General features: G+C 45.4%; 1 protein-coding gene across 1 annotated transcript in view; it reads right to left on the bottom strand.

Annotated features, from left to right (window-relative positions):
- Positions 1-17,848, bottom strand: part of SERPINE2 (serpin family E member 2) — a 62,326-nt gene that overhangs the window by 14,334 nt on the left and 30,144 nt on the right. The window contains exons 2-4 of the mRNA XM_047721792.1: positions 12,451-12,731; positions 9,429-9,656; positions 2,739-2,936 (exon numbers count right to left, since the gene is read on the bottom strand). Coding sequence (XP_047577748.1) covers positions 2,739-2,936; positions 9,429-9,656; positions 12,451-12,709 — 685 coding nt within the window. The 5' untranslated portion in view covers positions 12,710-12,731. The remainder of the gene's footprint in view (positions 1-2,738; positions 2,937-9,428; positions 9,657-12,450; positions 12,732-17,848) is intronic.

Raw genomic sequence — 17,848 nt, forward strand, 5'->3', positions numbered from 1 at the left:
TCTCAGAGATCTTGATGGCGTCTTGGGGAGACGGTCCAGAGGACAGATACATGGACTACCAATGTTTTTGCAAAGTGATGGAAGGGGCGTGGTGAGACCCAGAACACTTGCGATGGGGGAGGGGGGCGGAGGGTGGTTGGCAGAGGTCATGTGAGTACGCGGGGCAGCCTCTGAGCTCAGCGGCAATGACCCATCTCTGAGCACTGGCTGGTCGTGCCAGCCCGACTGGTGACAGGCAGCAAGGGGGTGGCCAGCTAAGTGGTCTGTAGTCATGAAAACAAGTAGCTGCTGTGCTGTCTTCACAGATATGACAAGTCTGCCCTGTGTCACCCTGAGAAGCAGCTGTGCTGGCCCAAGGGGGAAACCAGGGAACATAGGACCCCCGTGTGCTCTGTCACATGGCCCAGGAAGAGACTGGGTTCCACTTCCCAGTTACTCAGCAAACCCCCGTGAGAGGCACAGGGAGGAGGGCAAGGAGGACGGCGGCTGTCCACAGTGTTTATTGTGAGGGAACGAGAACAGTGCAGAGAAGCGGGTTTCCTTCTGCTCTGAGTTCAGTGCAGATCAGTAAGGGTCCGAGAGGAAGAGAGAGGATCACTGGGTCACTGAAAAGGAGTTTAATGACAGGAGTATTTACAAAGCATGGGCAGAGAAGAGAGAAGCCATTCCAGATAGTATCTTGGGCTATAAATATTACCACACGTAGGCTGGGAAGCGGGAGGGCAGCATGGTGACCCAGAGAGAAAGCGCTCTTGGCCACACCTGCTGACAGGAGTAGAGACCTTTCTTACAGGGGAGCAGCTGCCCTGGGGACCGCAGGGAGGGCCTGGAAGGGCCTGGAAGTCAATGCCCCAAGCCCTCTCCTCCTGCAACCCTATCACCTGCCAGTTTACCTCATAGCCAACGCAACGGGAGGCAGGGGAGCCCCAGTGCAGCCTCCTGGGGCCTCAGAACAGGAGGGAAGAGGGTGGGGAAGGGAGGGCATGACTCTTGGAAGGCGGAGAGAAGGTACCAGCTTACTGTGGTTCTATACGGTTAGAATCCTTGACAGCGAGAATGCATTCGTGCATTACTGTCTGTAATATACACACACACTCTCAGACAAATCAGTTCTTAATGGAAAGGCTACCCGGATATGTAACTGCCTCTCTAGGAACATACTATATAATGAAGAAAAGATGTTCCATTCCTGTAAAAACAAACATATTCGTGTTCCATATGTCTTTCATATGTCTACAGGATCCTTGTGTTTTAATCTTTCACGACTGATATTTATTTTTCAGCAACAGAAACATACAATCATTGAAGGCCTTTCACTTTTAGTCTTTTTATTAGAACAGATAATGTGTATAAAGATTGACCTAAAATAAAATGGCTTTGCTTTGGATACGAGCTGGTGGCTTTGCTGGCGTTCCAGTGAGGTCTTCCCGGCAACACCAGCAGGGAGTAGGGAGGGCTGGGCTACCATGGGAAAGAGGGGATGACTTTTGGGCAGAAAGAGCCTTTTATTATTCTCACTTGCTGAGCATGTTATCTTCCTGCAGGGCTTTTAAATACAAATTATCTTCTAAAAAAAAAAATTTTTTTGAGGGAATGACAAAAATTCATCTAGAAGCTTCACGAAAGATAAGCAAGAAGGAAAAGGACTTTGTTCCTTGCTCCCCTCTCGGGAGCCATTCCTTCACTTAGACAATTATGCAGATGGCAGGACTCCGAGCAACACCGGATGCTTTCAGTGACCGAATATGCAAAGGTCATACTCGGGGCCCATGTGTTCAGGTTCTGATCGGAGACACAAAGGCTAACTTACAGAGGAAAAAGATCAATTTAAATTGGACGACAAATGCTTCCATGAAACCAGGATTAAAAAAAGAATCAGCAGACTTCGTGTGTCAATGCTGTGGTAATGACAGCAGGGGCTGGTCATTGTTTCCTGGGTCGTGAAACAGACACAGGCTTGTTTTAAAAGATATGCAGATTCAAATAAAGAAAAATAATCATTTGAAGTAGTACCACTGTTCACATTTTATTGAACATCCTCCAAGACGTGTCTCTACAGATGGAGGAATATATAGAAAGTATTTTACGTAAATGAGATGAATCAGCATCTGCTGTTCTAGAACTTGTTTTCTGAAATCAACCATATATTGTATCATCTTTCTACTTATGTAAATCTTAATCTATTTATCCCATATGTTCCACTATACATACGTATCTGGGTTTTATTTATTTGCTAGGGTGAGAGGATCTTCAGAGCTTACGTTCCTTGGTGTGGGATCACTACGTGGGCTCCTAGGAAGTCTCACATCCCACAGCCTCTTCCATCCTCCACAATTGGGGTGCCCACATCTCCCCCAGCCCCCACCAGAGCTACAACTGGGCTTTGTCGATCTTTGTAATGTTTGCGAATCGGTAAGTGGAAAAAAAATCAAATTTTTACTTTTATTTTTAATTTGGTAATGTAAGGTGGCTAATGATGATTTGATGATGCTTTTGTAGGCTTAATGCCTGTTTATATTTCATATTTTATGAGCTGTCCTCTCTCTTTAAATTGTCAACCTAAAAGCCTATATGTTATATGTTAATACATAACCTCTGTAAACAATACAAAACTTTACCCTGAGCTTTAAAAAATGTCCTGCCCTCCTCTCCCCTGCGCTTTTTAAAAAAAATCAGTCAGTTCTGCCCCTGGACGAAGTGAAATCGCGGGCAGGGCGCACAGCCACGCGGACACTTACCGCATCGGAACACGGAGAGCTGGGCTAGCATGGGCACTTGATATGACTTCCCATCGGCTGCCACAAACGTACGTTTCTTCGTGTTCTCGGGTTGGAACCGTGATTTCCACAAACCTTTAAAATACACGGCATTGACCAGGACGAGTCTGGTGAGCACACCGTCAATGAGATCTGGGGAGAGCAGGTTGTCGATCATACCTGGAAGGTCACAGAACAAGCAAAGGAAGATCTCAGTATTGGCAGTCCACTGGAGGGCAAAAGGCAGTGTTGGAGCGCAGACAGTGAAAAAAAAAAAAATGGAAGAAATTTTTAAAAGACTGGAAGGGAACTGTTTACAACAGCCTTTTGGTCCTTTCTCATTTTTTTTTTCCTCACTAAAAATGAAAGCTGAAAAATTAAAGATAAAATCAGAGAATCCAAAAAAAGACTTTAGACAGCCTCTATTTGAGGGTTACCAGAAATTTCATCAAAGTATTTTTATAACTGGGATGTCTGGGTGTGGCTCAGTCGATTAAGCATCTGTCTTCTGCTCAGGTCATGATCCCAGGGTTCAGGGATCGAGTCCTGCATTGAGCTCCCTGCTCAGTGGGGAGCCTGCTTCTCCCTCTGTCAGCCACTCCCCATGCTTGTGCTCACACTCTCTCTGACAAATAAATAAATAAAATCTTAAAAGAAATAAAACAAAAAAGAAATTATTTTATAACTCATTGCCTACAAAACCCATGTTTTAGAAAATTTTACTCATCTAAATAAGCTATACTTAATTAATGATGAATTTCCCTATCGTTGCTAATAACTGACAGGTGCGACTCCCAAGGAGGGTTTACCATCAGCACAAGAGATGCAGTTGCTGTTTCAACCACCGAGTGGATTTAATCCTGGGCAAAAATGAAGCTCTTTGGCCTGCGCAGTTTTATCAAGGATAAATGTTTAATTTCTCTGAAGGTTTTAGAAATGCCGGGCATTCGCTTGGCATCCCTGGTAACACAAGGCCTCACAGCTACTTACTGAAGGGCTGGAACCACAAATTGGTGTCTACATTTATGAGTTAGGGATCGAGCTAGGTGTAATATTATAGAAATAAAAAGAAATGGGGTCTGTCCTAGAAGCCCTCCCGAGTTGAAGGGACATTTGCTCCACAAAATGTCAAGAATGGTCCATCTTGTTTGTGTCAGGAGTGAAGGAGCAAACAACTGTGACAGTCTTGGAACGTTCTCTGAGGCCACGAAGACCTTTCTCAAATGCGACCTGTGCTTGAAGGTTTGGGTTTTCATTTAGGTTCCTTTTGCTTGGTCTTTGAAGATTCAGCTGTATATGTGTTAAATGAGGGATTACTAATACCCAAAGTGATTAAAAAATCAGCTTACTAATTAGTTTAAACTAAAAATTAGTTTAACTATAGCTTTTGGCCCCAGCATTTAAAAAAGAAAATCATAGTGCCATAATATAAACGCAAGTTGTAATTCTTTAAATGGTTAGAGTACAATCAATAGTTTCTGAAGAAGCAAGACTGCCGAATTCAGGTGCGAGGGCTTTGAGTCCCTTTAGATGATGTTCAAGAAGTCGATGTCCAATAAACAAACGTTTGCCTACGTCATGGTCAAGTCAAGATGCACACAGAGGTTGCCCAGACTCCAGAGTCCTCAGTAAGAGCTTCATCACTACTCCTTACTTACACAAGGGGGCACCAATGCCACCATCAGTCAGGGTCTGAAGGAAAATCCCCAAGCTTAAATGGCCATTTCTATGAAAGGGCAGCCTCTGTCCTGTGGGAGGAAGTCACAATTCTGTGCTTCAGCCATGGCACATTCCTCAGAGTTGGATCCCGATAGTGGAGGTTGTATCTTATCTTTGCTGGAAACATCACCCAATCCAACCCCTAGGTGTCTTTAAGACACAGGTCCACTCTGTATCTATAATAAACTTCCTCAGACCCTCCTCCCAAACTCCCGGGAGTTTCCATAAAGCTCAACGCTCAGCACCACCATTATACGTGTGGTTTTAGACCCACCTAATGTGTCTCTCTCTCCCACCTGGACCATAAACTGCACAAGAGCAAGGACCCTGTCATTCACTTTCTGAAAGTCAAGTCAACCTCTGTGTTGAGTGTACTGTCAGTGCTTAATAAGTGTTTAAGTGTCTAAGAAGACACTTATTGTCTCCACAGACTCTTTTTTGTTGTGGTAGATAACACCTCTGATTGACACTGTCAGAATCAAGATATAGTAAGGGGAATGAAGAAATAACAAGAAATGATAAAAAGGTAAGAAATGCATGGTTTAGACGCAATGAAGCACTTGGAGGACCTGCCATCAAGAACTACGAACAGAACTATGCAGTAAACATGCATTCACCTACCCACCCACCCATCCGTCTACCCACCCTCCTTCCTTCCATCCATCCGACCACCGCCCCACCATCCATTCTTGGATACTTACCTACCATGTGCCAAGTGCTCTTCTAGGCAAGAAAATGAACAAACAAAAAATGAGGCCTACCCTCAGAAAGCTATGAAGAAGAGAGAGTGGGAGGTTGGCATAAATGACTTAGGAAAGTGTATTCAATAGTAATAAATACCTTGAAGCAGAAGTACTCGAAGATGCGAGGGCAAATAAGAAAGGTATCCGATCTGGTCAGTGGGGTCAGGGATGGATGGGTTCCCTGAAGTATTACTTGCCCTAATAGCTATAAAAACAGCTCACGCCGAAATAAGTCAATTAGAGAAAGACAATTATCATATGATCTCCCTGATATGAGGAATTTGAGAGGCACAGTGGAGGGTTTGGAGGGTAGGGAAGGAAAAAATGAAACAAGATGGGATCAGGAGGGAGACAAACCATAAGAGACTCTTAATCTCATGAAACAAAACTGAGGGTTGCCGGGGGGGGGGGGGGGCAGGGAGAGGGTGGTGCGGTTATGGACATTGGGGAGGATATGTGCTATGGTGAGTGCTGTGAAGTGTGTAAGCCTGACAATTCACAGACCTGTACCCCTGGGGCTAATAATACACTATATGTTAATTAAAAAATTTAAAAACATTAAAAAAAACCCAGCTCATGCTTGTTGAACATTTGTTAAGTGCTATGAACTTTGCTAAATGCTTTATGCATATTATTTACATTTCCATAAAAACCTTAATGTTGTTATAACTTTTAGTAGATGTCACTGTCGTATCTCCACTTTATAGATGAGGACTCTGGGGCACAGGGAGGTTAGGGACCTTGCCCCAGGTTACACAGCTAGGAAGCGGCAGAACTGAGATTCAAACTTAGCGCCTGTACTTTTAACTGTGATGATGCCGTTCCTGGGCGGGTTGGAAATAAACAGGCATTAGCAAGGGGAGGGGGGAAGAAAGGCAAGCGGTAGTGGGCTGTGACGGAAGAGAGCCCGGTGAGCTGGAGGGACAGGGAGGAAGCTCACATGGCTGGAGCATAGAGGAGGGGAAGGAGCAGCGCAGGTGGAGACGCAGGCAGGGCAGCCCTGGCTGGGCCATCATCACCCCATCACACGGGACATCTCCTTCATGTCTGGCTCACCCCCTCTGCAGGGGCAGGAATGGGACTGGGCAGTCTTCCAAATGTGGACTGCTGGATCTCCAGGGTCCTTGCGGGCTCTGCCAGGTAGGTAAGTGCCCCTCAGTGGGGCTGATTGCTCCAAGGGGGCAACACGGGACCTTGTGGGGGAGTTTTCAGATGCGTGGCAGGTGGCCAGAGAAGCTACCTGTCCTGCGATGCTCCAAATGGTCCCACGTGGTAAAGAAGCGTCCTGCTTGCTGTGTGGCTTACTCACACTAGCATCACACTGGCTTAGCACCCCCGGAGCCCAGAACCTCGCTTTCTCCTCCATGTAAACACAAAGTTACCTGTTTGGGGGCATGTTCTTTTTTTTTTTTTTTTTTTTTAAGATTTTTTATTTATTTATTTGACAGAGAGAGAGAGAGAGAGAAATCACAAGTAGGCAGAGAGGCAGGCAGAGAGAGGGGGAAGCAGGCTCACTGCTGAGCAGAGAGCCCGATGCGGGGCTCGATCCCAGGACCCTGAGATCATGACCTGAGCTGAAGGCAGAGGCTTAACCCACTGAGCCACCCAGGCGCCCCTGGGGGCATGTTCTTATCGTACAGGGAATTTTGTAGGTGTGTGACTGCCGGGCATATCAAGTGGAGATTCTTCTTATTTTGTTCTGAAATTTACAAAGAATTTTGCACCGTTTTAGAAAAAAGTGCTTCAGAGAAAGCGGAAGGCAGCTTGTGGTTTTCGTGTTACTGGCATGACAAAGCTGTCTCCATCTGTTTTTGTAGCTGTCAGTTCACAATTATTCTAAGAATATGACGGCTTTATTATGTTCTCAGGTGCAGCTGGTGCCCAAGGGTTTACCTACTGAACTACATACATAAATTAGTTTTGTTTTTCCTTGTATTACAGTTCAGCGTATACTAATTTCTAAAAATTTTGTGTACTTCTGGGGCAGCTGGGGGGGTGCTCAGTTAAGTGTCTGCCTTCTGCTTAGGTCATGATCCTAAGGTCCTGGAATCGAGTCCCACATCAGGCTCCCTGCTTGTCTCTCTGCTCCTCCCCCTCACTTGTGTGTCCATGCACTCTTTCTAATAAATAAATAAATAAGATCTTTAAGAATTGAAAAAAATTGGGTGCCTGGGTGGCTCAGTGGGTTAAAGCCTCTGCCTTCGGCTCAGGTCATGATCTCAGGGTCCTGGGATCGAGTCCTGCATTGGGCTCTCTGCTCAGCAGGGAGCCTGCTTCCTCCTTTCTCTCTCTCTGCCTGCCTCTCTACCTACTTGTGATCTCTGTCTGTCAAATAAATACATAAAATCTTAAAAAAAAAGAATTGAAAAATTTTTTTAAAAATAATAAAAATTTTGTGTACATGTGCACAGGTTATGTGAGCTGTGGATTTCATTTCAGGGTGGCAGAGTGAATAGTAAAATCTTTGTTTATAAAATCTTATAAAATATAATCTTATAAAATCTTACAAAAAGATTATAAAATATATAATCTTATAAAATATAATTATATATAATCTTATAAAATATAAAATCTTTGTTTATAAAGACGGGAGTGGGCCTGTAGGGTTGAAAAGCATGCCCAAGTCTTACCATACTCCCCCCTCCCCAGAGGCAGTAAGCAACTGAGTCAGTGTGTGTCCAGGCAGTTTGAGTGTTGTCACGTGGCACACAAGCATGACTGACTATTCCTAGCACACTGGTAAAGAAGGCTGGCAGGGAGCATTGACACGCCACAGTCAACCAGCCATCTAGCTCTGAGCGCCAGCAACCCCTGTTCTTAGGCCTCTAGGCCCAGAAAGAACCACTAAACCCTTCACACTTGTAGGTCTCCTGATCGTTCTGTGGTTTTAGGAAGGAAGCCCAGATCGCGCTATCCAGGACCCTATGGAGAAGGAATGCCGTTCCGGCTCCCCTCTACCCTCCCCGGCCCTCCTGGTCCACCTCTGCACTAGTCTGCCATACGTTCTTGGACATTTGCGTATACAAGTCTGCTGGAGGGTGGGGGGGCGGAGGTAGACTGGGCGAGCACCCATTTCCATGCAGAAAGCCAGGCCCCCTCCTTCAGAGATTCGATACAGGAGGTTGGGGTCCAGGGACCTGCCTTCAGAACAAATGCCCTGGATAATCCTGACGCAGGCGCCCCCGGAACCACAATTGGAAACATATGACCTGAAAAGCCAGTTTCCTCATGTTCTGTCCTTGGGTCCCAATGGAGCCTTTGGGTCTCTTCTTGTGGCCTAAACTCAACCTCCTACAAAAAAAGTTTCCCCGGTCTATATCTGCAGTATTCCCTTTCCTCCATTGTTCTGGACCCATCTCTAGTCCAGAACGTTTCTACCTAGACCTCCAGTTTACAAATTAACAGGTTTTAAAACACCCACGTTAGACATCTCCTTGGTCTAATGAGAGGAGAAATGCGTGTAAACACGTAATCACTAAGCAGCGTGGAAAGCGCTGTAATAGAGGGGCATAGACAACGCATAATCACATGCCCATCATAAGCCAAGAGGAAGCACCTACTTCCCGGAGGGGACGCCAGCAAGAAGGAAGGAAAGCAAGGAGGGAGACCAATCCCGAATCTCGCAGGTGGAGAGGGGCAGTCGCAGAGGTGCACGTAGGAAGGACTGAGCAGCTGAACCTTCAGAGCAGGCCTCGGCCTGCAGGCAAGGCCTCTAGGGAGGAGATGTAGCGAGGACAGGGGAGAGTCAGCGCAGCTGAATTCTACTCTGTTGCCAGGGCCCCAGGGAGAGTCGTCCTGAACAGCACAGGGAGTGGTGGTGGCAAGAAAAGGGAAGGAAGGGCGCCTGGGTGGCTCAGTGGGTTAAGCGACAGCCTTTGGCTCAGGTCATGATCCTGGAGTCCCGGGACTGAGTCCCCACATCGGGCTCCCTGCTCAGCGGGGAGTCTGCTTCTCCCTCTGACCTCTCTTTCTCATGCTCTCTTTCTCTCAAATAAATAAATAAAATCTTTTTAAAAAATTAAAAAATACATAAAAATAAATTTTAAAAAAGGGGAAGGAAGATGTATGGAGTCATGAAACCTGCTTGAGTCCAGGCCTTTCACAATGGAATGGCCATGGGACCCATTGGAACCTCAGAGTCCCCCTCATGTTTTCATTCACAAAATACAAGATTGTACAAAGCCGGTCCTGGGGAACCAGGGCCACTCACCCCTGGTTTCGTTCTTAACCCACACGTTGATGGAATCACAGGCGGAGGCTGGATCCTCAAAGCTCACATTCTGGACTTCACACTGAAACACATCTTTGTTCCGGGTGACAAAAGGCACCTCCATCTTGAAGCCGTTCTTCACGAACACTGCATTGGCCACAGTCACAATGTCCTTATTCTTCTTGGAGTTGATGGCCTTGTTGATCTTCTTTAACACTTTACCGACTCCTAGAGGAGAAATGAAAAGATGCAGCAGTATTTTAGCGAGAATTCAGAAAAGCTATTTTTTTTTAAAGTATCTTTCTTAGGATGGCAAATAAGAACAGTATAGACGAGATAAGCCTGAGTAACAAGAGACCAAGTGTTGTGCTTCCTCAGTGGCCTTGTGTTAAGAAGGGGGAGGGGGTAAATGGTAAAATTAAGTAAAATTATTAGTAGTTCTTAAAAATCTGTGGTGCTTTTAGCACCAAAACAGCATATTCAAGGCACCTCAACATCTTCCCCACATAGAACTTATCCTCCTGGGAGACTTTCTTGGTGCCAGGTCACTAGGAAGACTGGCAAGTGCTTTTTTACATAGCCATGGGGGAATAAATCCAAGGAATCTTCCTGATTCATTCTTTTTCTTTCTTAACAATCTTTGGTGCTCTTTCCTGCCAAAGATTTAACACTGTGATTTCTTTTTTTTTCTATTTTGGAAAAAAAATGAATAAAATGAGCATTAGAAAGACCATAAAAAATTACCAGGTGCCACCATCCAAGAACAGTGTGATTTTTACCTGATCTCAAGCTCAAAAAGCATGGGGATTAATTTTATGGCAACATAGCTTTATTTTACACGAGCCACTCATACATGCTCCATTTGGTTTTAGAACATGAAGAGGAAAATAAATTGTAAGGATGAAATGTGTTTCTGTAGTGAGCTCAAATTACAGATTCTTGGGTTCCTCGCTTAGGGTCCTTTCAAAATGACACTGTCCTAAAACAGCCTGCAGGTGTCACGGTGATGGTCTCTTGGAGAGCTGACCTGGCACACGCCATGTCTCTTCTCCAGACCCACTCAATAAGGGCACGGTGAGCTGGCCATGAGGCCCAGGGAGGTGACCCTTTGGCCCTTTGTTTGGCTTCTCATGACCCCACTTTCATGCTGTCCTATGGGGCAGGCCCACTTTATCAGTAAGGGAATAGCAGAGGCCAAGACCCAGCACCTGTCCCTTTTGGCCACACCATCTCCTCCTCCACATGCCTTGGTCTCCTGCCAGGAAAAGAGCGGTGTAGTTCTTCCTCCCCTGCCCCAGACAGTTCTGTCTCTGCCCTCAGTAAGCGTATCACTATCCTGAGTTCTCAGAGGGCCTGAGAAGCCACTTGGGCTCCCCTGAGCTCCCTGCAGCCCCATTCCACAACACAACAGCCAATAACTCAGGAGAAAGCAGGGGCGGGGTAAGGAAGCCACCCAAAGGCAACACTGTCCAAATTTTAGAAATACCGCTTTGCAGGAGTGTGGCTCAGTGTGAAACAAGAGTCCAGTTGCCGAGCTGGAACTGTACTGGCTGACAGGGTCTGGATGGCACTGGGAAGGGCTGTAAATCCTAGCAGTGATTCAGTGTCAAGCTACAAATCACCAACAGTTTTCCGAGTGTCCAAGCAAGGGGTAGAATGGTGTGTTCAAGTACGGAGTCCTTCCACGCTTCTGACAGGTGATCCAACTGCAGACTCCTGTGAAACTGAAGGCCATGTAAACAGAGTGCGGTGCTTAGGCATTTGGCTGGCAGCTTGGGAGGTGACACTGAACACAGCCACCGAAGGGCACGGAGCGAGGCACGGAGTTCTTCAACCTTGCCCGCCCCTCTCATCTTCCTCTTCCAGCCGAAGGCATCAATGCAGTCAAGATTCTTAGAACTTTATGAGGCTAGCAGGAGTGGAGGAACATGGAAAGAGCAAGTCCCTCATTTTCCAATAAAGCAGCAGAGACGCAAGAGGTGCATAGGAACTTGCCAGGCCCACAGTGCTCAGGGTTCTGCTCCCTCACACGCGGCCCTCGCACAAGAGGCGGGTGCAAGGTGGGTGCTGGGGGACGAAACCTGAGCTGGAGCCACGAGGCACCAGTGCTAGGAGATGGAGACTTTGAAGTGTATGCAGATCATTCAAAACAACAATTCAAACCTTCTCCATTGGGCCTGACTTCAAAAAAAGAAAAAGATTTTTTTTTTTAGCTTTTTATTTTGAAATAATGATAGATTCACAGGAAGTTGCAAAACAACATACAGGGTGGCCCCCTGTGCCTTTTGCTCGGTTTCCCCAGTGGTAACACTGTGTACGACTACAGCACAGGACCTGGAGACCGCCACTGGTACAGCTCACAGTGCTCAGGCACAGTGCATGCCTTTTACAGGGATTCGTGTGTGTGTGTGTGTGTGTGTGTGTGTCTGTGTGTGCATATGCATGTCTCTCTGCACTTTTCTCACCTACACAGATTCATGTGGTGACCGCATAGTTAAGATACAGGACGGAGGGGCACCTGGGTAGCTCAGTCAGTTAAGCATCTGCCTTCAGCTCAGGTCATGATCCTGGAATCCCAGGATTGAGTCCCACATCTGACTCCCTGCTCAGGAGGGGTCTGTTTCTCCCTCTCTCTCTCTCTCAGGTAAATAAATAAAGTTAAAAAAAAAAAAAAACTTAAAAAAAAAAGACACAGGATGGAGGTTCTCCCTTGCTGCCATCCATGGCCACACCTACCCACCCAACTCCCCAGCTCCCAACTTTAAAAAGTGTGTTCACAACCATGATGCACCACGGAGGTGGGGCAGATGGGAAGCTTTCTTTTTAGAGATGAGTGAGGGGGTGTAGCAAGACCAAGTGACTGACCCAAAGCCCCAAGACTATAGGACAGAGCCCAGAATCCAGGCCTCCTGACTTCCAGGACAGCCACATTGGTCCTGGGTGCCAGAATGGCACCAGAGAAAACCCTCTAGAGGCAGAACTTGCTCCAGGCCCCGGCAGCCAGAGCCCACAGGGCACGCACCGTTCACGCTGTATCTCATCACCGTGGTGAGCTGCTTCTTGGTCCTGCCGTCGGCTCCCAGCTGAAGCATCCCCAGGATGGACGCGATCCCATGGGGGGACACGACCACGTTGTCATGAGGCCGGGATTTGACGATCTGATTGAAAACCTGGATTCCTGTGTTGGAGCCCAGTTCCTCCAGAGACAGGGGGTTGAACTGGGAGCACACAGAGGGCAACGTCACTGTGGCCACAAGGAAGAAAGGAAAATGCCAATTCATGGTTCCTTTCGGGAAGGGCGATCTGAAAAAGCAGATTAAAAAAAAATATGTGAATTCTTCATGAACACCTTTGGGGGGGACTACTTTATATTCAATCTAGGTATGATTCACTGTACTCAGTATAACTGAGGGTCTTATTAATTTATTTAAAATAGAATGGCATAGATTAAATCAGTTTTTGCCATATTTTGTTAGGGGGCTGGGTGAGGGAGAGGAAGTGATCCTCCACCTAGTAGGCTCCCAACTACACACCAGATGACATTTGAACTCACAACTACCCTTCATTTTTAACTGAAGCAGTATTTATGGAGAACTAGGGTGTGCGCTGGGCATACAACTATAAATAGATGGGCAAGACCCCTGCCTTCCTGGAGTTTACACCGTAGAAGGGAGACAGAAGATCAGCCAGTAAGCAATAAAGTAACTTCAGGGAGGGATCAGGGCCAGGGCGATAAAACACTGAGCCAGCAAATGAAGGACCAGGCAGGGACATGAGGGAGAGCGGGTCAGGGAAGACATCTCTGCCATGGGAACACTGTGATGAGTCCTGAATGACAAAGAAGCATCCTCCACTCCCACAAACTCCCCCAGCATGTGGCCACCAAGGAAGGAGTTGGGGGAGGACATGAAGAGGAAGAAGGGCCCAGATCCCTAAGGCCCAGATACCCAGTGTATATGGCCCTTGGATTTCCTTCTAAGGGTCACAAGAAACCACAGGAGGGTTTAAAAAAAAAAAGGGGGAGTGAATCCCTCGGGTCGCTATGACTACCATAAAACCTGTTGTCCTCAATGTATTTATTTATTTTTTACTATAAGCACATTACTTTCTTAATTGAGGGATTGTTAATTAAAATAAACTTCAATGGTATCCTTAAATCTACACTAGGGCAGAACAATTGGTCAATTTGTCAATTGTGAGAATGGTACTTCTCAATTACAGTGATTTGTCTGAAATACACTTTCTTCCTTGATTACCACTTACTGAGCTTCCTTTGGCTGTGACAAGTAAGAGGTAGGAAATTTACATGTATTTACAGAAAAGCAAATACTTTCATTAAATAAGAGCTTAAAGGAGGCAGTCAGCAAAACAAAAGCAGAATTCCTGACGGGGCTAATTTGGTTCCTCCCTTGGAGACCCGAACTTTGCGAAGCACAAGTTCCCAGAGGAGTGCGCATGTACAAGTGGGAGACCCGGAGTGTCTGCAAAGAAAACGTAAGAGGGGAGCCTCTTAGGAAACGGGGGACCCAGAGTCCAGGGAAAGTAGGTGTCTGTGCTCCAAAGAAAAGGGTACCAGGAGCATTAGGTAAAATTGGCTTTCCTTGTCTTCCTTTCTATTCATCTGTCCTGCTTCCCGCTCCAGGTCATAGTAGAGGTTCAATAAATACACGTGGGATTAAGCCCAATGGCTTATATACTTTCGGTTTTTGTTAATTATTTTTTAACTGCATCAAAATAATGTTTATTGAGCGTGACAGAGAAAGTGATTGTGTTTAGTCCTCAGCTGCACAGTGAGCTTCAAACATTTTCAGTGCAGAGTCCCCCACTGCACCCACCCTCCCAACCCAGGGCCACAAGGCATATCGCTAAGACCATCATTCAAGGTGATGTTGCAATTTTCTCATATGTTGTGAAACAACCACATTTTTAAAAAAAATTTAGAACATACAGAGCTTCTCCAGGACTTACTTGTCAAATAATTAATTGTGTTAAGACAGTCTGTCTAAATTCAAAACATGCAAGTGACCTACATACCCTCCTACTTGGGGCTTTCCCCTATGGCCAGTGTGGCCTATTTTGACTTTGGCACCTAGGACTGTCTCTAATACCATGACAATCCCCTGAGTTTCTTTCAGTCTCCTGGACATTGGAGAGCTTCCAAATGCTGACTATGTAGGCTTTACTCATTTCATCTAAAAATTAGCCTTCCTTCCTTCTGGAAATAAATCTCCTTTTTAAAACTTACTATGCCACAAAGCCATTAAAAGTCTAAAACAATGTGCACAATCTTTGTTACAAATGGTCAAGTCCGGTCACTAGCGCCAGCTTCATCAATCTGAATTGTTGATTCTCGCATTAGAGTCCATTCCGACAGTATCCCGTATGCCTGCTCTCTACTCCCCAAGCCTCCCAAAGCAATCCTCCTGGATTAGCAACTGTTTGAATAAAATATTTGAATGTGCACACTCAGAAAGGACATCAAACTGGTTTTGCCTCTGATTGCTTAAAGCTGATTCACCCACATGCTAAAGGTTCGTGTAGACAACTATGAAAGAGGTAGAGGGGATCAGCAAGAGAAACATTTAACAGTGCCAACCTCTCAGAGTCAGCAAAGATCGTCTCGCAAATAAAGAGCCATCTTATTTAGCAGAATTTTGCTTCGTTAGGACTTTTTTTTGCTAAAAGAACAGTTTCATTATGAAGTGGGGGAAGGCTGCCTTGGGTGTTTTTCTTGGATTCTTAGATTTGGGAAGTTTTTTGAGAGAGGTCTATGCGCAGTCTCCTAACAGTGCACCGGGACAGTGTCAGAACTGTGCAGAACTTGGAATCGGAGCTATTTTTGATTGATGTTCTGGGCATAACTTCTTCTTGGCCTCAGTTTCCTAGGCTAAATGCTCCCTCGTTTAGGCCCACCTGGCTTACGTACATTTCTGAGACTAAGCTTTCGCTCCTCTCCAAAGTTCAGTAGCCAGGAGAGCGGGTGCTGATGCATAAATTACTTTGGCTTATGAAATTCTTACCTGATACATATTCATATCCAAATAGACACTCATTTACATGAAGTATCTGCTGGAGTTAATCAGGCTCTAAAATGCTTACTCTCTACGACGAGGAGACTCTCATTATGGGAAGAACATAGTAACCTCCTGTTTATTTTTAGGAGAAATTACACTTGAAACTTTCAAATAAGAGAGAAGGAATAAAGCTGTTGCCCAAATGTAGAGCATTAGTATGGAAGATCATAAATCTGTTTAAATGTTTCCATTTCTTGAATAATCTTTTCATAACAGTAAAACACACTCACACACACACCCCAAGAGTCTGTTTGAGGCCATCACTAGAGGGAGATCATAAACCTATAAATAAAGCTGTCACCACAGGCATAACCTTTCAAATGTGGGATTCTCTTTCCCCGTGCACTGCCAGTGTCTCCTACTCCAAGCCTTTCCTTTCCAGTGTGGGGGATGTCTGGGCAGGAACTAGGCATGGCTCTGAGCTTCAAGTGAGATTCAGTGTAGTAAATGCCAGAGTTGGTGGTTTTACAAATGCCAGATTCGGAGCATATCCTTAACGTTGAGCACCATCTCCCTTCCCAAGGGCAGACATTAGAGAAACACGCCCTCCACAGACGCCATCCCTTCAACTGTCACGTCCACACAGGCGATGCTCAGATTTGCAGCTCAAATCCTCAAACCTTCCGCTGAATTTCAGGGTATGCGTTCATCTATTTGCTGCCTGCGCTCACCCGACTGTTCAGGACATTATCCTGGCCTGAAAAATCCTTCATGGGCAGATTATGGAGAGCCACTGGTCTGTGAAACCTGCCAACTGTCTTCTTAAAGGGTCTAGGCCTGGGTCTCGCCCATGTACTCTTGTCTTTGGTTCTCTCCCTATCTTGCCACCTGGTGACAGCCTGTGGTTCCCCAACTCCGTCCACAGCCTGTGGGAAGCTTCCCCAGATTGTCCCAGATGGCTCTATTTACCCCCTTCTCTGAATTTCCACAGTATTTCCTAACTGTACCTTCCATCTTGTTTTTCCAGTGTGCATCTCCCTCCCAACTAGACTGGAAGCTCACAGAAAGTAAGGCCATGGGACTCTAAAACCCTAGTGGCTACGGGGTCTTCTTTAGGGCCTTATCACAGGTAGTCACTGAATCAGAGGTTGATTCATGGGACTAACCCAGCTGCTCAATGCTCATGTGTTTGGTTTGGAATAAAAGGCATTCTTAGAATATCTTAAGCAGCTACAATTTGGAAGATGTCACATGTGATCTAGATTCGGAGTTATTCTCAGGAAAAATGAAAATGAATGGGACCTTGGTAACACTGGGCCCTCCTTCCTAGGGCAGACATCTTGCACAGCAACCAAACCACCGCTAGGGGCTGTGTGTGAGCTCCCTCCACTCCCAGGCACCTTGTCCATCGTTGCCACCACTCACATCACCTCTCCAGGCTGTGCAAGCTTGTGACCAGACTCCTGCACTGAATCAGTACTAACTGATTCAACAATGGCCGATTAATCCAGCGGGTCACAAAAGATTATGTTCTTTGTCGCTTATGTATTCTTATGTATTATGTCGCTTATGTATATGTTCTTATGTACTATGTCGCTTATGTTCAACCTAATTGTCTTTTTTACAAAATAAAACCTATTTTACATATAAGACATGAGCAAAAGATAAAGTGATACTGGTCAGCTGATAAATAGTAGGCTGTCAGCTCTATTTAGTATAACAAATAAGATGTATGTGAACACTTTTGGGGGGAAACGCTGGAGGACTCCTCTGATGATTCACATCTGTTTTAGGAGGACCCAGGACTGTCTACTAAATTGTCAAATATTCCATCCCTTCTCATTCTCTAAAATGTTTCAAGTAGTATATTTTATAAAATCTATGTATCAAAATCTTTATGTCATAAAAGATTTTACATATATGAAAAAAACATAAATCCCCAGTACCCACCATCCTTTATAAAATAATGATCAACTTGGGGCACCTGGGTGGCTCAGTGGGTTAAAGCCTCTGCCTTTGGCCCGGGTCATGATCCCAGGGTCAAGGGATTGAGCCCCACATGGAGCTCTCTGCTCAGCAGGGAGCCTGCTTCCCTTCCTCTCTTTGCCTGATTGTAATCTCTGTCTGTCAAATAAGTAAAATCTTAAAAAAAAAATAATGATCAACCCATGGCTTATTTTATTTCTTCTAAAATTAACAGTTGTCTTGAAGCAAATTCTAGACATATTATTCAAAATAGCTTCAACACCTAAGGAATGAATACACACACACACACACACACACACATACATACACACAGTATCATTATCTCCCTCAAAAATTAGTAACTCTTTACTATGTTAATATCTAGGCAGTGTTCAAAATTTTTTTAATAGTTTATTTGAATCAGGATCAAAGTAAGGTCCA

This window comes from Lutra lutra, chromosome 3 (assembly GCF_902655055.1).
Source record: "Lutra lutra chromosome 3, mLutLut1.2, whole genome shotgun sequence".
In the NCBI taxonomy this organism is placed as follows: domain Eukaryota; kingdom Metazoa; phylum Chordata; class Mammalia; order Carnivora; family Mustelidae; genus Lutra; species Lutra lutra.